The sequence below is a fragment of the Pelophylax lessonae genome, assembly GCF_965119305.1.
Source record: "Pelophylax lessonae genome assembly, chromosome: 10".
NCBI classification, from domain to species: Eukaryota; Metazoa; Chordata; class Amphibia; order Anura; family Ranidae; genus Pelophylax; species Pelophylax lessonae.
Genome location: NC_138777.1, coordinates 39,020,088 through 39,043,479, shown reverse-complemented (window position 1 = coordinate 39,043,479; position 23,392 = coordinate 39,020,088). Strand labels below are relative to the sequence as shown.

At 41.1% G+C, this 23,392-nt stretch overlaps 1 protein-coding gene across 4 annotated transcripts in view; it reads left to right on the top strand.

Moving 5' to 3' along the window:
- ANO1 (anoctamin 1) overlaps positions 1–23,392 on the top strand; it is a 375,121-nt gene that overhangs the window by 274,248 nt on the left and 77,481 nt on the right. For all 4 annotated transcript variants that reach the window (XM_082270065.1, XM_082270063.1, XM_082270064.1 and 1 more), the window contains 6 exons: positions 2,163–2,217; positions 6,175–6,226; positions 13,599–13,654; positions 16,105–16,143; positions 20,959–21,023; positions 21,117–21,251. In XM_082270065.1, the coding sequence (XP_082126191.1) occupies positions 2,163–2,217; positions 6,175–6,226; positions 13,599–13,654; positions 16,105–16,143; positions 20,959–21,023; positions 21,117–21,251 (402 nt within the window). The remainder of the gene's footprint in view (positions 1–2,162; positions 2,218–6,174; positions 6,227–13,598; positions 13,655–16,104; positions 16,144–20,958; positions 21,024–21,116; positions 21,252–23,392) is intronic.

The following is a 23,392-nucleotide window of genomic DNA, read 5'->3' as shown; positions in this document are numbered from 1 at the left end:
ATTTAACAAATCCAATGGAATTTAACTAAACTAACTAGATTAACCACTTGCCAACCGCCGCATATATACGGCGGCGGTCAGCCCCTCACAGGCAAAGTGACGTACCGGTACGTCACTAGCCTTTGAGCCAATAGGGGGCGAGCGCGCGCCGCCGGAGGCACGCTCCCGCTCGTTCCCTAAGCAGTCCGCGCGTGTGACCAGTGGACCCGATGTCCGCCGGTCACTCGCAATCGTCGGAAACAGCGGGAGAAAGGCAGGCGGCTAATGTAAACAAAGCCGCCTGTCATTCTCCCCTGTGTAAGAGCAGAGATCATACGGTCCTGCTATGCAGGATCGTATTTCTCTGCTGTTGCACAAACAGCCACATCCCTGCACAGTTAGAAGCACGCCCCTAGGGACACACTTAACCCCTCCTTCTCCAATAAAGTTAACCCCCTTCCCTGCCAGTGTCATTTTTACAGTAACAGTGCATATTTATAGCACTGATTACTGTAGTAATGTCACTGGTACCCCCAAAAGTGTCAAAAATGTCAGTCAAGGGTCCGATCTGTCCACCGCAATGTCGCAGTCCCGCAAAAAAAATCGCAGATCGCCGCCGTTACTCGTTAAAAAAAATAAATAAATAAAAATTATAAAAATCTTTCCCTTAGTAAACGCAATAAATTTTGCGCAAACCAATCAAAATACGCTTATTGCTATTTTTTTTTTTACCAAACATATGTAGCAGAAAACAAATTGGCCTAAAATGTTAAAAAATTTTCATTTTTACATTTTTTTTTTGGGGAATTTCATATGAAAAAAATGTGAAAAATATTGTTATTTTTGCTAAATTGTCACTCTTCTTTTTTTGTTTATAGCCCATGATCAAAAAATCACACAGGTGATCAAATACCACCAAAAGAAAGCCCTGTTTATGGGGAAAAAAGGACGTCAATTTCATTTGGGTACAGCGTCGCACGACCGCACAATTGTCCGTTAAACTCACGCAGTGCCGAATCGCAAAATAGGCCCTGGTCAGGAAGGGGGTAAAATCTTCCGGGGCTTAAGACGAATCTAAATGAAACAAATGTTTTCTTCATGCACATGTCTAACACACACACGCGTTTTTGCCTTTCTTTTTTATTTTAAACTGAATGGGTTGTTTTAAAAGGTGAGGGTTCACGTATACTTTAAAGAATATTAGTTAGACCCAAGAACAAAATGTAATATAATACGGCATGCAAGTTCTTTTATGTGGTGGCTGCATTCTTTTCCCTGCTAGGGTGCACTAAACTGACAAAATTTAGGATACAGTATCTGCTTTCCCAGCTATCTTTTGTAAACTACAAAACATTCCATGTTGTGCAATTGAAACGAGAGGCAGATGTTTGTAGTTCAAATAAGGAATGCAGCCTAAGGTGACAACACTGCTCTTCCAGAAGTACAGTACTATGCAGTGAGTGAGTCTTGTCACTGTAGGACATGTGTGTTACTGGCAGGATCCCAAGGTGAAATGAAAGAGAAGCCTAAAAAAACAAAACCAATGCACCCAATACATATTTACTATTGGAAATAAAACGTACTGAGAGAAACATGAAAGCTACCTTTCTGACGAGCTTCTAAACATGTTTGTTGTTTGATTAACTCAGGCTTGAGTACGTTTTGACTCGGTTCACATTAGCGCGACTTGTCAGCCTGACAAGTCGCGCTCCCTCGCGGTCCATTGACCGCTACAGGACCCGTTCTAATAGGAGCGACACAAGTCGCTCCGACTTAGAAAAAGGGTCCTGTACTATTTCGGGGCGACCTGGGAGCGACTTGTATAGACTTCCATTATGTGAAGTCCCTGCATGTCGCTCCGAAGTCGCGGTGCACGGGACTGACAAGTCTCCTCCCGAAGTCGTGCAGAGTCGTGTCGCCCCAGTGTGAACCGACTCTTTAAAGTCACTAACTTGGAACACGTATGCAGTGAGTGAGGTCAGAACATCTGCTCTGCATACTTGTTCTAGGTTAGTGACTTCCAAGTACAGAAGCCAGTGGATCAACAGGCAGTTTCCATTTTCAGAAGAAGGTTTATGATGGCAACCTGCCCATTTCTGAGTACAGTTTTCCTTTATAGAACTAGAAATGGTTATTTTTATCCTGCACATTCTAACCCATCTATGATCTTCATTACCCAACAGGTTTGATATGTCTGACAAAGACTCGTTTTTTGACAGCAAAACAAGAAGTTCAATTGTAAGTGTTGAATGTACTATGTATCCCTTGCTGATTGGGTGATAATTACTCTCCAATTACATCTTAACACTTTCTATTAGTTTTTAGCATGTTGCTATTTATAAAGTGGGTACTCATCTCACCTGTGGCTTGTATCCTCATTGCCTAGGAGAAGGGCTCTGTTTATAGGTTGCATATCACAGGTTTAATGTCTAAGGCCACCTTCTTCACATTTTCCACCTATGGTATATGTTATGTGCATCCTTTATTACCTCGATTCTGTTACTTTTTTTCTTTACCTCTCCTCATGATTCTTCATTTTGCCATGTCACCCTGAACTGCCAATTATAAAATCTTACCAGCTTTGGAGACAAAGGAGCCCCTAGGTTTGCATAGGCTAATGCATGCACAAACAGTTGTTTACTGGAATCCCGTCACCTGATGGGTGCTATTGTCAGCAAGACCGGAAGGCACGGATGGCAATTAAAACCTTTTAGACGTTCTTACCCCTTCTCGCTCTATGAATATTATAGTTAATTTATCTCAGTAAGTTAATTCAAAAAGTGAAAACTCATATTTTATATAGCTTCATTACACACCGAGTGATATATTTCAATCATTTCTTTCTTTTATTTTGAGGATTATGGCTTACAGCTAGTGAAAACCCAAGATTCAGTATCTCAGAAAATTAGAATATTACATAAGACCAATTAAAAAAAATAAAAAATGCACTATACTTGGAGGAGGGGGTCATTTTTGTATAAACTGGTACATAAATGTGACGTGGCATTGAGGCGATCAGCCTGTGGCACTGCTGAGGTGTTATGGAAGCCCAGGTTGCTTTGATAGCGGCCTACAGCTCGTCTGCATTGTTGGTTCTGGTGTCTCTCATCTTCCTCTTGACAATACCCCACAGGTTCTTTATGGGGTTTAAGTCAGGTGAGTTTACTGGCCAATCAAGCACAGTGATACCATGATCAGTAAACCAGGTATTGGTACTTTTGGCAGTATGGGCAGGTGCCAAGTCCTGCTGAAAAATGAAATCTGCATCTCCATAAAGCAGGTCAACAGAGGGAAGCATGATGTGCTCTAGAAGGGCTAGAGGGCTGTGCTGATTTTGAACTTGATAAAACACAGTGGACCAAAACCAGCAGATGACATGTTTCCCCAAATCATCATGGACTGTGGACAATTTTGCATTTTATTTGGAGTCTGGAGGAAGAGTGGATAGGCACATAATCCAAGTTTCATGAGGTCCAGTGTAAAGTTTTCACAGTCAGTGATGATTTGGGGAGCCATGTCATCTGCTGGTGTTCGTCCACTGTGTCAGCGCAGCCCTCTACCAGGAAATTCTAGAGCACTTCACACGGAGTATTGTCAAGAGTAAGATGAAACCGCAAACCCAACACTGCAGAGAAGCTGAAGGCTGCTATCTAAGCAACCTGGGCTTCCATAACACAGCAGTGCCACAGGCTGATTGCCTCCATGCCATGCCAAATTGATGCAGTAATTCATGCAAAAGAAACCCCGACCAAGTATTGAGTACATACTATACTGTACATGGGCATACTTTTCAGTAAGCCAACATTTGTGTGTAAAAAATCCCTTTTTTTTTTTATTGGTCTTATGTAATAATCTAATTTTCTGACATAATGAATCTTGGGTTTTCGGTAGCTGTAAGCCATTCAAATTTTAAAATAAATACATTCTTCAAAGATATCACTCTGTATGTGATGCATCTACTGTATATAAAATAAGTTTCACATTTACTTTTCACATGTATTTGTGTGTATATGTATGTGTGTATATATATATATATATATATATTGCTCAAAAATATAAAGGAACACTTTTTATTCAGAGTATAGGATCAAGTCAAATAAGTCCTGGTAAATTGATGTGGTCAGTTAAGTAGCAGAGGGGGTTGTTAATTTGTTTCAGCACTTTTGGTGTTAATGAAATTAACAGGTGTCCCAGATGGGCAACTATGAGACAACCTCCAAAACAGGAATGGTTTACAGGTAGAGGTCACTGGCCTTTTTTTTTTTTTTTCCCCCCTACTCATCTTTTCTAAATGTTTTTCACTAGTTTTGCATTTGGCTAGGGTCAGTGTCACTACTGGTAGCATGAGGCGATACCTGGACCCTATAGAGGTTGCACAGGCAGTCCAACTCCTCCAGGATGGAATATCAATACGTGCCATTGCCATAAGGTTTGCTGTGTCTCCCAGCAGTCTCAAAAACAAGGAGGAGATTCCAGGAGACAGGCATTTACTCTAGGAGAGCAGGACAGGGCCATAGAAGGTCCTTAACCCATCAGCAGGACTGGTATCTGCTCTTTTGTGCAAGGAGTAACAGGATGAGCACTGCAAGAGCCCTACAAAATTACCTTCAGCAGGCCACTGGTGTGACTGTCTTTGACCAAGCAATCAAACAGACTTCATGAGGGTGGCCAGAGAGCCCGACATCCTCTAGTGGGCCCTGTGCTCATTTCCTGGCACAGTGGAGCTCCATTGGCATTTGCCAATGAACACCCGAATTGTTAGGTCCGCCACTGGGGCCCTGTGCTTTTCAGATTTGAGCAGGTTCATCCTGAGCACATGTGACAGATGTGAAAGAGTCTGGAGAAGCAGTGTAGAACGTTATGTTGCATGTAACATTGCTCAGGATGACTGGTTTGGTTGTGGGTCAGAAATGGTCTTGGGAAGAATATCCATGGAGGGATGCACAGATCTCTACAGGCTAGACAATGGCACCCTGACTGCCATTAGGTATCCCAATGAAATCCTTGGACCCATTGTCAGATTCAATGCTGGTGCAGTGGGTCCTGGGTTCCTCCTGGTGCACAACAATGCCCGGCCCCATGTGGCGAGAGTATGCAGCCAGTTCCTGGAGGATGAAGGAGTTTATATAATTGAAGGGGGCCCCCACGCTCGTCTGACCTACAGGAGATCCAAAAGAACACCCCTGGAACATTTATGTTTTGGTCCATCTGACGCCACCAGGTTGCACCTCAGTCTGTTCAAGAGCTCAGTTATGCCCTGGTCCAGATATGGGAGGAAATACTCCAGAACCCCATTCATCGTCTCATTAGGAGCATACACTGATGTTGTCAGGCATGCATACAAGCAGGTGGGGGTCATACAAACTACTGAGTACCATTTTGAGTTGCTGCAATGAAATTTGAGCAAAATGGACTAGCTTGCTGCATCATTTTATCACTTTGGTTTTATCACTTTGGTTTTCCGGGTGTCATCGAATTCAGCCCTCTGTAGGATGATCATTTTAATTTCCATTAAACGATGTGGCATCCTTTCATTCCGTACACATTACCCAGTCCATATCAATATAGATATCCAGCATGATATTTTCCCCCCATTAAGCTCTAACGTGTTTTTAAAGTGTTCCTTTAATTTTTTTGGGTGGTGTATGATATATATCCCCCTCAAGATGAGTGCCTTTCCATGGGCTTCAAAATCCCCTTGTGTCAGTTAGGCTTATTGCACTCCAGCAGATTCATCAGAAAAAATAAATCAAAACTCTATGGGCAGCAGCAACTTTCTTTTTTATCAACAATAAAGGGTCAACAATTTTGAAGATGCATTTTTCAGCACAAAACCTGTCAGGGCTGATCCCTGTTCCGTTAAGAAGAAAAGTTACTGCAGCCTGGAGTGCAGAATTCTCATTAGAAAACTGCTATATAGACAACCATAAAAACCTGATCGTAGCTGTAACTCTTTTATCCAAAATGAAGTAATGCATATTGTTGGAGTTACCAACCATATTCCAGTAGTCATTATTACAGTAGAAACAAAAGAAAAATCTAATTTTTCAATGATCTAATTATATGGACACATTTTTCCACTCTGTTTTTTTTTTTTTTTAGCTAAACCCCCTAGCTTCAAGCAAGCCCCCTTCTTTAGTTCAAAGTAATGTCCACTTCACTCTTACTGTCCTAACTGTCATGTTGTTCCTACAGGTGTATGAAATCTTGAAGAGAACAACCTGTACAAAAGCCAAATATAGCATGGGTAAGCACATAATGCACATCATTTGTAATATAGCAATTATGCGAAAAGTTGAATGAAGGCCGAATTATTATTTTCCAATAATTGGCAGGGCCCAAGCAAAAGCTAATTGTATGATTTCCTTTAGATTTATCAATAGCTGTGTAGTACAGGAGCCAACCTAAATTATTCAGTTCAGTGAGCACTCACACCTACACTTCTTTTGGTAAATCCAAACAAGACATACATTCAGATTGTAATGTCTGTGGTAAGCGTAATGCCTCATATTAGTTTTGACTAGTGTGAATATAGTCTGCTACTGTAAATGGTAACTTGTATGGAAGTAATGGACTTTAGTTTATAACCTGGATGATAAAAAGATATATTGGGGGGGAATCTGGAAATGGTCTACTTTATATGCTTTTTGGAGAGTTCTAATCCCGAAAGACCCAAAATTGTGTTACTCTATGAACCGTTCAGAGACATACACTATGTTGCCGAAAGTATAGGGATGCCTGCCTTTACAGGCACATGAACTTTAAAGGCATCCCATTCTTAGTCCATAGGGCTCAATATTGAGTTGGCCCACCCTTTATAACAGCTTCAACTCTTCTGGGAAGGCTGTCCACAAGGTTTAGGAGTGTGATTTGGATGGGTGGCCCAATACTTTTGGCAATATAGTATGGATGAGTGAGTTTGGGGTGGAAGAACTTGACTGGCCTGCACAGAATCCTGACCTCAACCCAATAGAACACGTTGGGATGAATTAGAGCAGAAACTGTGAGCTAGGCCTTCTCTCCAACGTCAATGCCCGATCTTACAAATGCACTTCTGGAAGAATGGTCAAACATTCCCATAGACACACTCCTAAACCTTGTGGTCAGCCTTCTCAGAAGAGTTGAAGCTGTTCTAGCTGCAAAGGGTGGGCCAACTCCATATTGAACCCTACTGACTAAGACTGGGATGCCATTATAGTTCATGTTCATGTAAAGGCAGGTGTCCCAATACTTTTGACAATATAGTGTACCTAACCGCTCCCAAAAAATCATCTAAACCACTTGACACTGGCAGGGGTGATTAAAAATACCAGCTTTTATTTATGTAAAACTTTTTTATCTTAAAAGGATTTTTTTTTTATGTAACTGAATATAAAGTGTGAGCTGAAGTTTGACTTCAATTTGTGAGTGGATTTAAATCTGCTAACACATTTTCCCCATTAACACTAACCCCCCCCCCCCCTTTCCTCCCATCCTCCCAAACTTTTTAAACAAAGGGTCAAGTGTAGGAGGGCTGGAGTGTGGCCAGTGGGAGTAGAAAATGCCCTGGCTTTGTTGCTGTCAGGGGGAAGAATAGTAGTGCCCCAAGGGCCAGGCCAGATAATGGCAAGCAAAGGGCCGCAGTCTGGAGACCACTGTCCTAGACGGACAATGCTGCTGTGCCCCCTGTACGTGTTACTGGCCAGATCATTAAGTGAAAACAGAGGAAACAAGCCAAAGAAAATTAAACTAATGCAGCACATCTAATGATTGGTAATCTGCAATATAATACATTTTTTTAATTTGGTTTAATTCCGCTTTAAAACCTCTGTGGATTTTTTAATTGCTGGCTGTGTGCCCAATGAGAGTCCCTTAACTTCCCGGTCCATCGACAAGGTTTCACACCTAGACATACAGGGTATCACTAGGACAGGAAATTCAGGACAAATCTCCTCCATGGGAAAAAGACAGCAGGTAAAAACCTCATAGCAGTTCTAATCCGTCCCTACTCTATTCAACATGAAGAATATTTAGAGTTTCGGTATCGAGCATGAGCCATGTTTAGCCATACTTTAGATGTGAATGTAACATGGAAAGGTGTGGAGCCCTCCGCCCACATTTCAGGTATGTCTACTCATATTGTTCATAATCTTTCTTCTTTTTAGAGTTTCATCTGCAGAACTGCCCTTGGCCTGAGGAAATGTTTACACTTAATTTAGATTTAGGAATGTTTTTATTGAAATGCTGCTTCTGATATTCTCACTGTAGCATCTCTGTATTTGAATAAAAAGCAGAGGGATTAAACGGCTTTTGACAGTCACTTACTTAAGCTAGCCAGCTTTCTAAGAAGAGAGTCTATGATCAATACTCCCTCCCTAGACTGGTGTAATGAAAGCTCAATGTGCTCTATTCATGTTGTATGCAGTAGAGGTTCATTCAGTCTAAACCATTATATGATGCTTACATCATTTACAGAAAGTTCCAAAAGATTCACTTATAAAGCAGCTGTGTGTACAATTTGGAGTTGCCAAGAAAGTGAAATATAGCTGTGGCCAACTGGCCATACTATTATTCAGAGATTTTGTTTTTACCAAGGGCAAACGCTGAAGGTCACAGTAGTCCTCAGTAGTTAGAAGGTCAGGATCAGTGGATTATAAACAGTAGAAGTCAGGAGTATTTGGAACTGTGACTGTGCACCTTACCTTTTGATCATCACGATTGGGGCATTAGTAGAATACGTTTGTAAAGGGGTAATAGCAACGATCTCCAGTAGCCTCATGTAGCTTGTCCAGTCCCAGTCTTTCAGGGTCTTCTGCAGCATGTTTCCAAACTCCAACCAAACCTGTAGCATGTCCAATCTCTATTAATCCTTTCCTTTGGTATGTCTAAAATCTGACAGTCCCTTCCAGTATTACAAATAAGGAGCTTTTATGTGCAGCCCTTCTTTAATGTCAGCACCAGCGGACGCAGTTGAGGCTCTCTATACCTCATACGTTGACAAACAACGCACTAAAGCCTCCTTAGGTGCATTTGTGGGGCAAATGCATGTCTTACTACATAATAAAACCTTTTTTAAATACTGTGTATAATATTTAGTTGGGGTCTGCGGTCTTGGCTCTTAGATTGCACTCTGCTCCAAGCTATTTGTCAAGTCAATATTGCAGTGCATGGTCACTGATATTAAATGGCTATTAACAATATGGCAGGGGCAGATTTTATGAGGTACAACATGAAGGCTATATGTCTTCCTAATCTTCCTTTCCAGTCTCCTATTATTGTAAAACTGTAACTGGGTGGAAATGTGCCATTGTGCCCTGTCTAGGCCAGAACTAGGCAATTCTCCTGCGTCTGTGTGTTAATGTAACACCCTCCTAGATAGGCTGCCAGGATGATGGGTAAATTTAGTTCTTTTTGGCTTCTCTGTAATCATTGGAGCAGCTATTGATTTCTTTTGGGCTGTTCTGGATCTCACAGGTTGCAAGTTTGACTCCTTTTCTCTGCCTTCTAGAGGACTTCTAGAGGCTCCTAGAACATAGGGGCTGGGAGAGTCAAATAGGCATGACTCTTGCTGGCCCAGACTGTACAGATGGTAGTGGTTTCTTTGAAAGCTGAAAAAGCATTTGACTCTGAATGGAACTACCTCTGTACTGTCCTTGGTATGTTTTGTTTCGTACCGACTTGAGGAAAAGCTATCCCTATATGCAGATGTCCACAGGGAATAGGGTCAATTGGGGTAAACATGTCATCTCCCCCCCCCCCCCCCCCCCCATGGTCAGTTGCAACTTTGGCCTTATACCAATACTTCGATTAACTGGGTTGATGAGTTTAGATACCTGGGACTTACTGTATAAAAGTCAGCACAGTCTACAGTCCTATGTTGGCCTTAATTTGTCACCCCTCCTACAATCCTTTTTCCCAGAGATGCACAGCATTGAATACCCTTCCTCTATCCATGGTAGGCAGGATCAACCTGCTTAAAATTATTTTCTTACCTAATTCCTTTATTTCTTCTGAATTATTACCCATACCTAAATCCCTTTTTGCCAAATTGTTCTTTTGTATGGGCAGGAAAGACCCCTCCTTTTGCAAAATCCCATCCAGACTTTCAACTGTATTATTGGGCTGTGATTTTGGTTTCTATGTGTTGGTGGTTCTCCCAGCCAGTTTACAACCCAGCAGTCACCTTGGAGATGGCCCTTGTGGATTATTTTGCCACTCTCAACATTTACTTTTATGGAGGGCCCCGCACTCTTTCTTTCCTCACCTGTCTGATGAGAACCACCATTGTTGTCTAATATCAGACAAGGGCAAGGTGTCTTTCTTCCCATATGCCTTTTATGGGCTAATTCTTTTCTCACTTGTGAGCCCTACTGGACCCACAAATGTGGACTACTCGAAGTGTCGTAGCATATGTCTGACGGAAAATTGATGAGCTTAGTTGTGCTTAAGACAAAATGTGTTCTCCCTAACTAGATGTTATTTAGATATTTAAAATTGCAAAATGCGATGCTAACACAGTTCCCACCTCTATCAACCTTGAATTCAGCCCTCTGGAGAGGTTACTCACTTCAAGGGTAAAGGGGAAACCTTTGCCATCTATCTTAGGCTCTCCCTGTTGCACTCTGCTAAACCAAATATACTTTTTTTAGAATGGGCAGGATGACCTGTCAGATTTGGCAGAAGATAACTGGGACGCACTTGAATTTTTTTTGTTTCAATAGATTTTTATTGAATTATTACAAAAAGAGAACCAGAGAACAAAAATGTAATTACCAGAAAGTAAATACAAAAACAAAGGAAGTAACTGTAGACCTTTGAACCAGTAGTAGAATATTCGAGATACCCAGTTTGTGGAGGGTACACAAAAAGCCCCCACGTCTCAGCCGCATTCAAGGAATTAAATCCTTGTATTCTGCCGTAAACGTGAATTCATGCCAGTAATACCAGCGCTTCAGGAACTTGTCCCTGGTACTGTGCTTGGAAGTGTGTTTGATACCAGGTTGACTAGAATTCCCATGTTTGCTGTAAGATGAAGTGTTTGTCGATCTTTTGCCAAGATAATTTCATAACTGTAGTGGTTCTGGACACAATTGACTATGTCTATTAATTTAGGTGAGGTGGGGGTTTTCCAAAGCTTGGTGATGGAATATCTAGCAGCCAGGAGGATGTGGGTTAACACTTTGCGATAGTGTTTGGGGGGGGTTTCTATGGAGAGGTTTAGTAGTGCTAAGTCGGGAGAGGTTATAATATGTGAGCCAAATATTTGATCAATCAGCACCTGAATTTTTAAAGTATAACTACAGTTTTTTTAGTTGTGGACAGTGTGTAGATGGATTAGAACACTTGTCAGGTTTTTATTGCTGTCTGTGTCCCCATTAGGTCCTGCTGACCATTAACAATAAAAGTGAAATTAAAAGAAAATCCCAAATTTTGTGCCGTTCCCAGAAACGTAATAGAGGGGAAATCTTCCCATGGGGACACTAGTTTTAGTAACCTGGGGGTCCCCAAGGGATTCCCTTGATTTCCTCTCACTTCCTGTTTTGGCCAGGGGACAGGAAGTGAAGGTAAATCTCCGCAATGGGAAACAGATGGCAAAAAAAGACTGACTGGTTATAACCCTCCCTTGCTCCATCTAAAAATATCACCCCAATGCCTTTATACTTTTCTCTGTTTGCTTCTGAGAGTATATGTGGTGCTGTGTAAACACTTCGACCTGCTTATACTTTAGTGCCGCTCTAAGCGAAAAAGGAAAATCTATATGGTCCTGCTGGTACTCAGGAATGGGGTGCAGGCATGAAATATCACTATCCAGTAGTGTATGTTTCTATGTAGTTAACGTGTGTGAGATTGCCTCAGGCTGAGTTCACACTGGGGGCGGCTTCTAAGTCGCCCAACTCTGAAGCCGCCCCATGCATTGCAACTTCAGCAGGGCTTGCAAATGACTTCTCTAATAGAAGTCAATGCAAGTCCCCCAAAGTAACCTTTTTCTAAGTCTGAACGACTTGAGTTGCTCCGATTAGAACGGTTCCATTGCACTGAATGGATCGCGACTTATCAGGCGGCTAAGTTGTCTGACAAGTTGCCCCAGTGTGAACCGGAAATCAGCCTTGTACCACTGCACTCCAGAGGGCGTGGCTTGTGGAATGGTATGAGGCTGAGGCCGTCTCACACAATGTTAACTACACAGACCGGATTGGGAGAGCAGCGATTTTCTACTATACACTAGTAGATGGTGTGTAAACACTAGTTATTATTGCCTTAAATAATATTGTATGTGATTCATGTCATGCCTGTGATGTTGATGACCAAGATTCATACTGTACTATTTGCAAACCGTTTAAGCCCATATGATGAATGGAAATGTAAGCTGCTTTTTATCTAAATACTTCTATTTCTAATAAACATTTCTTGCAGCAGATGGCCTTGTAGTTTCAATAGGCTGCGGGGACACTGATGAGCGATTTTGTAGTGCACTGACATGTCATCAGGCTTTTAAATAGAAAGCCTGAGGACATGTCTGCAGGAGCCCACATTGCACACATTATCTACTGTTCCTGGGTGCAATGCTTTCCAGGCTCCTGCAGGAAAAAATAATAAATGTTGATTTTTTTTTTTTTTTTTTTTCTTTTGTTGTTTTCTTTGGTGGTTGTTGTTTTTTTTTTTTTTTTGTTTTTTTTCCTGTAAAAATTCTCTACAAATACTCTATATCCGTTTATTATTTTTTATGTAAAGGTTAACCTAGCTTTTAATACAGCTCAGTATTTATTATACAATAAATGTATCTTTCACATGCATCTAGTACAATTCTCTCTTAAATTCAGTTAGTAGCAGTACCTGAATTTACCTTGGCATCAGCCCCATATAATCTCCTGTACAACAGCACTCTTGCTGAGAGCCACTTAGGTGAGCTGCATTCAGAAGTACAGAAATTAACACAATGACAGGATCAGAGTACAGATATAGGACCTCATTAATCGCCTGTGCTCCTTTTCCTGTATATAATTAGTAGGCTGTGTGGGCAAGGAGCTGTCACTGTATTCCTCAACTGTAACAGAGACAGTGATGCCATCACCCTGGCTTTGCTGTATGGTAGAACTGTGTAATTCCTAGGACTGAATGGATAGCAATGCAAAACTTTGGCAGGTAAAATTGCTCTCCTATTTGGACCTCGCATGTATTTTGATAACTAGGTGGCCAGCAGCTGCCAAGCACCCGATTTTATCTTCTAATTTTCTGAGGATGTAAATTTTGATTGCTACAACTGTGGTAACCGATCTTTCCCCTGCGCCATACAACATGCTGACCGGTTTCTAGGCATCATTTTTCTGTGACTGCAAGGAAGAAAAGACCTTTAGCAAAACATATGATAATTATATGGCTTGGTGTGAACAACAAGCCTATGACAGCAAGGATGTAGCAGCCAGACGTAATAGGAGTCGTCTGCACTATTATTATATTTAACTTTAATTATAAGCTAGATTTATCTTCAGGGTGTATCACAACTTGTGTTGATGGGGACCCCAGGAGACGGGGTATTTCTGAACCTGCACAATGGAATGTACTAGATATGCATAAATAACATGGACATCTTTACTAGATCTTTTATTCACATACTGTAATTGTGTTTCCATGCTTTAAAGGTATTACCAGCCTACTTGCTAATGGCGTGTACAGTGCTGCATATCCTCTGCATGATGTAAGTATTCATGACCTCACTAAAAATTTGGGCTTAGAAGTAGATGCTGCCAATTTTAAATACAACACAATTTTCATTGCCTCGCCTTCCCGGGACCACTACATTGATTGCTGTTCAGCACATCCAGCATTCTGGTAAAACTGTGCGCAAATGCTATAACAGCCCATTGATAGTAACTGCCATTTTTGTCTTTAGCTTGGTGTATACATCAAGGATGGCCACTATTCCATGGCCAAGTCCAGCGCATGTGCATCATTTTACAGCCTAGGCATATCCTGCAGTAAAAACGTAGTTTTACTCAAATACTATGTATGTACTTCCAAATTTGCTGAGAGAGGGTCAATGGGAGGTGAAATCTGAGATATGCCATGTAAGAGAACTTAACGTTGTGCTTAATCAAAGAAATAAGCTGCCATCTAGATGTACATTCCTGATCTGCATACTTTCTTGATGAAATAATGTGCAAACATAGATGACCCAAATATAAATGGAGAAATTGGGATCGAATAGAAGAACCCGGCTCAACTCTTCCACTTTTCTCTAAAAACTATTTGCTATCTGCTCTTTTTTTGGCGGTACCTACACAATATGATTGCCATCTAATCTTCTGGTTCAGTCATCAGAGTTTACAATGTTATACTTCTAAACAAATCAGATTTAAGCAGCAGTTTAACCATTTATGTCACTGGTGCCCTACTGTGCAGCCCTCAGGGACTCTGCAGACAATGGTCTGTTTTTGTTTCTGTTTTGTCACTTTAGCTAGAGAAGGAAAAATATTATAGAGTGTCTGCTAAATGTTAATGGTTTGGTTTATTTCTTTTAAAATACCTTATTTTTTTATGTGCTGTCAATCTTTTTTTTGTTTGTATTGCTGATCTTTTATAATCTTGCTAAGAAAAATATCACATGTAATTTTTTAAAAATCACAAATGTATAAGCATTGACTTGTATAGGGGTAGAAATAGCAGTGGGGCAATCTCGTGTAATGCGTTTCCAGGCTATGACTGTCTTGTGAAGCTTGTCCTCAGTCCTCCCCAACTCCTCCTATAGCATATCTGCAGTATCTGACCATCTCCTGTTGCATGTCTTCAGTTTCAATTTTCTGAAGTGTTAAATTTACTAAATATTGTGTGCAGCCCTTTGGTGATATCAGGGACAGCACTTGAGGCCCCATATATCAACTAATTTGACATCATTGATTTATGTCAGAGTAGCAGTGCATAATTTTTCAAAGTCTAATAGAAGAGGCTGCAATGCTTAAAAAAGCCCCACATGGGATGAGTATGGGGCTGTGGGCATTAATTTTTTTTAGATATTTTACAGATGGTGAAGGAGGGATTTGATTTTCCTGAGCAGATGTAATTGGTTGGAATTTGCTGGCTGCAGTGTAACATGCAGCTGCCAGCTATTTAAGCCCATGCCAGAAGCACCTCTGATGCAGCATCAATAGGAGTGACAGCAGGGCCGGATTAAGAGCATCATGGGCTTGGTGCTGAGGATTTTGAAGGGCCTTAAGGGCCGTGCCTTGGCATGCACCCAGAGGAGGAAGGGTGCAGCCATGCATGCCTAATTCAACATGGGATGCTGTCTCTGAAGCCCATAAACACATCCATGCATCGGCAACTGTCCCTCCTTGTCCGGCCTTCGTGCTGTGTGGGGAGGTTCTGAGGGAGCTGCCTGGGGAAGCGAGCATAGAAGCCAGACTTCTGTGTTTACAAGTAACAGAAGAGCGGTAACAGTGAATATGGCCAACCCAGGGCCTATATTAAGGTAGGGGCCTGGAGCTGCAGCTCCAATAGCCCCTATGTTAATCTGGCCGTGAGTGACAGAGAGCCACCCTCATACCTGCCCATGTTTATGAACTTGTGGCTGTGTTGGTTAGCGGGGGATTGGCCATCCAACATTTTATTAAAACGTGGTCATTATATTGAGATTTGGCCTGAGCCTTTAAGGCTAGGATACTTATTTCTGAAATGTTGATATCGTTGGATTATTGGCTTTCTCCATAATAAACTAAGTGTCCTTTGTAGGTCATTAAAACTTTTTTTGTGTGTACTTATTTCAGCTTTGCTATTGGTATATGGGCTTCTGTGTCCCATACCATGTACTGTAATGCTGGATATTTGAGAGAGTTACTTATTGGAATAAAGAATTTCTTAGAGTTATACCCTGCGTGTTGACCAGAATCATGATCTGTTGTGTTGGGACAGCAAGCTGTAGTCCATGTACTATGAGGATCAGGGGATGGGACAGCAAGCTGTAGTCCATGTACTATGAGGATCAGGGGATGGGACAGCAAGCTGTAGTCCATGTACTATGAGGATCAGGGGATGGGACAGCAAGCTGTAGTCCATGTACTATGAGGATCAGGGGATGAAAGTCGAGTCCCAAGCAGCAGTGCCACGATGTTACTTTTACATTAAGGGAAATTTCTTCTTCTTCTTTTCCAGGGGGACTTTGAGGAAGACTGTGAACCCAATGACCGGAAGGTATGTTTCGATGATGTCTAAGGTGTTCAATTCCTCTTTTTTACATGTCAAGGTGATCAGCAGACTATAAACTTTCTCATCATGTGTGTTGAATATTAAGAAAAAAAAAAACTTGCTACTTATTACATAGGGACAGCAATTTTTGGTCATTACATGTGCAGGTTTTGCTTTTGGTTGTGCTTTTTCGGTGGTCTTATCACATCGCAAGTTTTATAATACAGGGTCTGTCTGACCAAAAACAATAGACTGCAGTCTTTAATGACCTATGATCTCTGCCTACATTCTAGGCCATATGTAGGCGCTCAGGGGCAGCATTTTGTATCCATTACAAGAGTTCCTTTTTTTTTTTTTTTTTTTTTACTCAAAATAATGTAATTTTTTATTTTTTTTTTAAATGCTACGTGTAACTTATTGATGTGAAATTTGAATTTTAATGGGAATAGAGAGAAGGGGATTTACCAGCAAAATAAATTCCAAACTCAAGTCCTGATATTATCAAGGGCAATCTGATTCTTTCCTTTTTTTCCATTTTCTTAAGTCAATTTGAACAGCCTGAGCTGTGAATTAACATAAAAACATGTTTTTTTGTTTTCTATTGGGTATTTGGAAATAGTTTAAAGTGCAGCAATCTTTTTATTTGATTCAGCGTGCAGTATACCATGTTTGTGTGTGTGTATATGTATGTGTATGTAATTATTATTATTATACAGGATTTATATAGCGCCAACAGTTTGCGCAGCGCTTTACAATGTGAGGGAAGACAATACAGTTACAGTACAGTTCTAAACAGGAGGAACTAGAGGGCCCTGCTCCTTAGAGCTTACAATCTAGAAGGGAGGGTCAAGTGAAACAAAAGGCAATAACCGTGGGGGATGGGTTGATGGAGAAAACAGAGGTACATTTGTTAGGGGTTGGTAGGATAGGCTTCTCTGAAAAGGAGGGTTTTCAGAGATCGCCTAAAAGCTAATAGAGTAGGAGATAATCGGACAGATAAGGGTAAGGAGTTCCATAGGATTGGAGAGGCTCTGGAAAAGTCCTGGAGGCGAGCATGGGAGGAGGTGACGAGGGGGCTATATATATATATATATATATATATATATATATATATATATATATATATATATAATCTCCCTGAACTGTGTATTTTCCTAAAACTTTTAACTTCAGCCGAATCTCTTTTACTTTGAATGGAGATGGGAGAGGTTAAAATCTCTGTCTGGCTTTTTTACTGCTCCTCTGCCCCAGTGATAAATTGTCACTAGGGTAGGAAATCCATAGAAATTCCTTTATCATGGACACAACAGAAATGTATTTTATTGTGTAGTGTAATGTAATTCCACTCTTTGGCTGCATTCACACTTGAGCGTAGCGTTTTACCGCGTTTTTTACCACGATTTTTACCGTGATTTTCAGGCGTTTTTAGAGGCAGGCATTGACATCTATCAAAAAAGCTGGTAATCAGCCCAAAAAGAAGCTCATTTACTTTTTTCAGCTACAGGCGTTTTGCAAAACGCTCAGATGTGAACAGGGGCCATTTAAATGAATTGGGGTTCTACTTGTTGGGCGTTTTGGAACGTTTTTTTTTTAGCGTTTTTGAGTGTTTTTCAGCTCCAAAAACGCCCAGGTGTGAATGGAGCCTTTATGTTCTTGTTCTTCTCTTTGGGGAATTTACCTTTTTTCTTGTTATGGTGACAACCTTGTCATTGATGCAGGAGGTGGGGTAAAATCCGATATTGATAGGGTAAGTAAGTTGACATTGGATCCCCAGAAAGAGTCCGCTTCCTCAGAGTGGGGTGGAATGGACAGGTTAGGATCAGTTCATCCTGAGCAAGCAGTTCAAACTCCCAGATGGATCTCTTTAAAGAAGAACACTTTATAGTTTATACTGAAACTGGAAAAAAAAAAGCCACATTTAAAATGTCCTGCCTATAATTCCAACAATATAAACCTGACAGAGATTCTAAGTTGAGAAGTTATACTTGAAGATGTCCATAGCACAGACTAAAAATTGCGATACAGGTTTTTGTTTTATGTAATAGTTACTTATCCTAACCCTTACCAAGAAGTCAGTGTGGGTGTGATAGGATTGATGGGAAAATTAAATACTGATACATTAGTGCTAATTAAATGGGTGTTTCCTGGCTGGCTCTGTCATTGAACCAACAGGAGGTTTCTTGCAGATGTGGTTTATTGTTACACACCGGCCAACATCCAGAGAGCTGTAATCTTCAACAGTGCGGTGTACTGCAGCTGTACAAGACCCAGCCAATGTGACGAACAGTAAATGTCAGGTTACTTGTGCTAATCAATGCACGCAGCTCTTTCACCAATTGGAAACAGCGGAACTGCACCCTATACTTTCACTTTGATGATGACCCTGCCACTGTACTTCTGGCTGTCAGGATCCAGCTGTGTTTTGTTCCTTCAAATAGATTCTGTAGCTATGTAATGTTGGGAGTTAGTGAGCTGTTCTCAGCATTGCTGACTATTTTATTGTTTGTTATGGTAGGTGTTTGAATTATTTCAATTAGAAATATTTAAACATAACTGCAAATTTCTTTCCAAATTTGACATTTTAAATTGTGTGTAAAACCAATTTTTTTTTTTAATTGAGTAGGGAATGGTTAAAGAATAACTCCTTACAGTCCTTGGATGTAGTGGCTGCATTCGTTTTTTCTTTTTTTTTTTCTCTGTCTAAGCACATCTTCAGCAAATCTAGTAAATATCTTTTGATCTTGCCTGAAATGTCGTGTTGTTGTCACATCCTGTGAGCTGCATGAAGGACATCTCTCTTTCTAGATATCTTCTGTAAACTACCAATTGCCCTTACATCCATGTAATGTAGACAAAGAGATATGGGAATGTTTGTAGTCCATATCAGCAGAGCAGTCTAGGCTGACAAATACATCACTCCTCCTCTATAGAAACAGTGGAAGGATGGCATAACCACCCAGGGACAGAAAGTATATTATTTGCAGGATAACCAGGTGAAAACAAAGCAAAAACAAATTGAAAATATAAAACCAATGCAGTCACCTCTCCCAGCACTAGTAAACTGAAATATATTACATTTTTGGGTCTGGGTTTAGGCAGGTCATAGTGCGAATTTCTTTCCTGCAACCATGATTCCCCCATCAACACAGACAGTGCTGACGGGAATCAATCCTGCTAAGCCATTGCCTTCTTCTGGCTTCCTCCTGGTGAAGTTGTCCCTCTGGGAGAATATAGTGATTGCTAGCAGCAAAAGCAGCCACTGGTAATAATGACAAGTAAAATCCGGCAGGCTGGTTGTACCCAAGTTGAGTGATCCACTTGGTACTTTCTGCCTGCTCATATACGGGTCAAATCTTGGCCGGTTCAGCAGGAACCAGTCGAAATTTGAATCCTCTATGGCCAGCCTTAAGGGCCGTACACACTTGACGAAAATCGGACGAAATATCCTCCGATTTTTCTCTCTCATGCTCGCGTTCACAACAGTTTTTAGTAGAGAGTGCATAAATGTTCACAAAATTTCTCATCCGATTTTTTTATTTATTTTTTTGGGGGACATTTGTTCCTAGACTTCCGGGTCGTCAGCAACTTCAGATCATGCGCGGCCTTTCGTATCCGATTTTTCACGGACGTATTGCATACACATTAAACGAAAATTGGTTGTCTGGGGACGGACGATAAAAATTTTGGTGTTTGTCCCTCCGTTTTTTTTTCATTGAAAATGTCGGGATCGGCTGCTGAAGGTTGTGTACACACTAGCCGAAAATCTGACGATTTCACCTCGGGCGGGAATTTTCGGCAGATTTTCTACTAGTGTGTACCCCACTTTAGTAACACTTTAAGATCCCTATCAGATTTATTGTGCTGGAAGTTTTCCTTTCACTTTCTTTGCTTACTGGCATGTCAAGGTTGTAGGATGAAATCTCTTTAAAGCAAGAGGAAATTCTCTCAAGGTCATGGGGTCAGGAAGACTGAGAGCAATACAAACTTCAGACATTCCTACTGTTCTTCATTCCACTAAAGTATTTGTTGTTCTGTCTTTCCCCATTGGAGAGATTTTCTATCATTTCCTGTCTTGACTCCTGACAACAGAGTTCTGTTTAAACTGCAATACTGAACTTTTCAATATAATGCAAAAAGCTGAAGCTTCACTTTAATAAAAAGACATTTGCAAACCAAAACCTGTTCCTCTAATCTCCACATTCTATGGGATCTAAAGAAAATAATTCTGTCTACACTTATGAGGGTTGGACCCAAAGTTTTTTTTATGTACATTATCTACATTAAGTTACTAAAACACTATGACCACCCTTAAAAAAGAATGTACTGTGGTGCATCTGTTTTCTCTTTTTCCCCCTATGTCCCACAAATACCTGTTGATATTGTCAGTGAAGTCCTCTTAATGCAGATTAATGTGATGGTGTAATGATACTGCACTGCTCCTGAATTCAGAGCAGAGTTGTCACACTCATATAGGCTGTGCCTTATTGCTTTACAGTGGGATGCGACGATGCAGGGGTCATGGCTATCAGCATGGTCGCTGCTGATTTATAAGCATGTAGCTTGTCAATCACACCACACCTAGACCTGCACACTGCTTTCTAAATTGTTAGCACTGCCACTGATAGCTGAAACCTTCCAGGTGTGAGCTGCAGTGTCTGGGAGCGGGAGAGTGTGAGACACAAATAAGTGAGAGTTTAGCTCAGTCGAGGACGGTAAAGGGGGTGGGCAGTGTATTAAAAGCCTCTGTGATGGTCTCCTTAGCAGTAACATTTGACTTCACTTTCAAAAATATCTCAAATCCTAATTCATTTTATATTTTAGCTGCTATGTGATGAGTGGGCCAGTTATGGAGTATTTTACAAGTATCAGCCCATTGACCTAGTCAGGTGAGTCATCGAAAAGTAGCTTTTGTTCTTTAGATTTGGTTTTTATTAAATTGAAAAGAACAGTTAATATTGAGCTATTCTTATTGATATCAGGAAATATTTTGGTGAGAAGATTGCCCTGTATTTTGCCTGGCTGGGAGTATACACCCAAATGCTTATTCCAGCATCCATTGTCGGTATCATCGTGTTCCTTTATGGCTGTGCTACTGTAGACCAAGACATCCCAAGGTATGGCGTTGCAATGTGAAGTCCCTTCAAACACAAGTACAATGATTCTAGTATACCTGACAACTCGTAACTTGTAAAAAATAAGTCTAGATCAATACTGTATATCACAATCAGAAATAAATGTGAGGGGTTGGATGAGGCATTAGGTTTGGATTAATAAGATGCCAAGGTGTCTTGTCTTCTTAACCCTCCTTCTGTTACTAGCAACATACCTAAATTGTGGCATATTCTAAATATAACTTAATGAAAATCTACATAAATACAACTAAATCTGTTTAAGGCTGAGGCATGCCATACATGGTTTATTTCCCTCGCTCAGCCCCGCAGGCATAATGTGAGAAACCAGTCGATACCCCAATCCATGCTAAACAGTGGTGGATGGAGGAATCTCCACTGTCAGCTGTTGTATTCAGTGGTGCTACCAAACAATTACTGAATCTGATAGGATGTAGTCACTTTTCAATTGGCAATTTTCCACCTGGTTTGGTTGATTTTTTTTAAATTGACTTTAGTCTAACAAGGTAGTACTTGCAGGGCCACCCACAGCTCAAATGTCATCAATTTCTTGCTGAATCAAATGGAATTTAAGCAGTAGTTGGCTAGCTTAAACTCCAACAAGACAGTAAAAGATCCCCATTTAAACCAGTTATGTTTATTCAAAAAATTGCAAATGTAGTTTTGAGAGTGGCTTGTTTTTGTATTGGCACCTGACTTTGTAAGGATGGCCATATATTATACAATTTTAATTTGGATTTTCCAAAACCATATAATATGAGGTCAGGCCTAAACACTTTCAATTTGTATGTAATCAGGCAGGCCCTTACAATACATAGTTGAAGGTAAATCCTAAAGGAAGTTGAATACGAAATGTGTATTATGTATGGCCTGCTTTAGTGCTGGTTCACACTTGTGCGATGCGGGAAGGCTGGGAATATACAGCCTGTTCCCGCATCGCATCCGCACCTCTGGCAGTTCACACTGCCATATGCAATACGCAGGGGGTGTCAATTAAATGTTAACGACACCCCCAGTTTGATCGTATATCGCAGTGCGATCTGACAGTACGCATAGAATCGGATTGCACAAGTGTGAACCACTGTGCGATCCGATTCTGAGGCGGCTGAAAAAATGCCTCCTGTGCGTCTTTGGTGCAGATACAGTACAAATTCAGCCATACATAGTGTATGGCTGAACTCGCATCCGCACATGAGATCGCATGTAATGAAGGAGCAGTGCGCTCCGAATTACATGCCATCTCGCAAGCCGCAATAATGTGAACCGGCACCTAGCCTTGTGTATTCTCCGTGTACAGCAAAAAGCATTGCTGCGGGTGGGTCAGTGACCAAGCTGTATTACTTTATGCAGTAATATAAGTAATAAGAGGTCACTGACCAGTCTGTGCCCACAGGACTGGCTGAAGAAAACAAATTCTTTAGCAGGTAAAACTGCTCCCATTTAGGTTTGTAAACTGTATCCAGCTAAAGTCAAAGTTTCTCAGTTTAAGGAAAGAGAAATGAAAACTGCATTATGATTGGCTCTTAAGATATATCTAAAGGCATAACTTTTTTTTTTTTTTAAGTTTTGGATGGAATGCAGTGCATTGGAACACGTCAGAGTATTTTTTTTCTGTCTGTGTCCCCATTAAGGAGACCCCGTTCACACTGGGGCAACGCTACTTGCCGGGGCGACCTCACAGGTCGCGGTGCGCAGCTCGCACCGCGACCTCGGAGCGGTCGGCACGGACTTCATATCATTGAAGTCAATGCAGGTCGCTCCAGGTCGCCCCAAAGAAGCTCCGGACCCTTTTTCTAAGTCGGAGCACCTTGTGTCGCTCCTATTAGAACGGGTCCACAGCTACTCTATAGCAGGCGACCTGTCAGGCGACCAGGTCGCCCCAGTGTGAACGGAGTCTCACCCTCTCTATTGTCCTGTTTACCATCACCAAAAGTGAAAGTAAACAACAAATACCACATTATGGGGTGTCACCAGAACAAAAATATGGGGGATTCCTCCCAAAATGCACACTAGTTCTTGTAACCTTAGTGGCAAATAAGGATTTTGTCATTTTGGGGAGATTTCCTTTCACTTCCTTTTTTGGCTATAGGACAGGAACCGAAGGAAAATTTCCCAATGGAATGCAG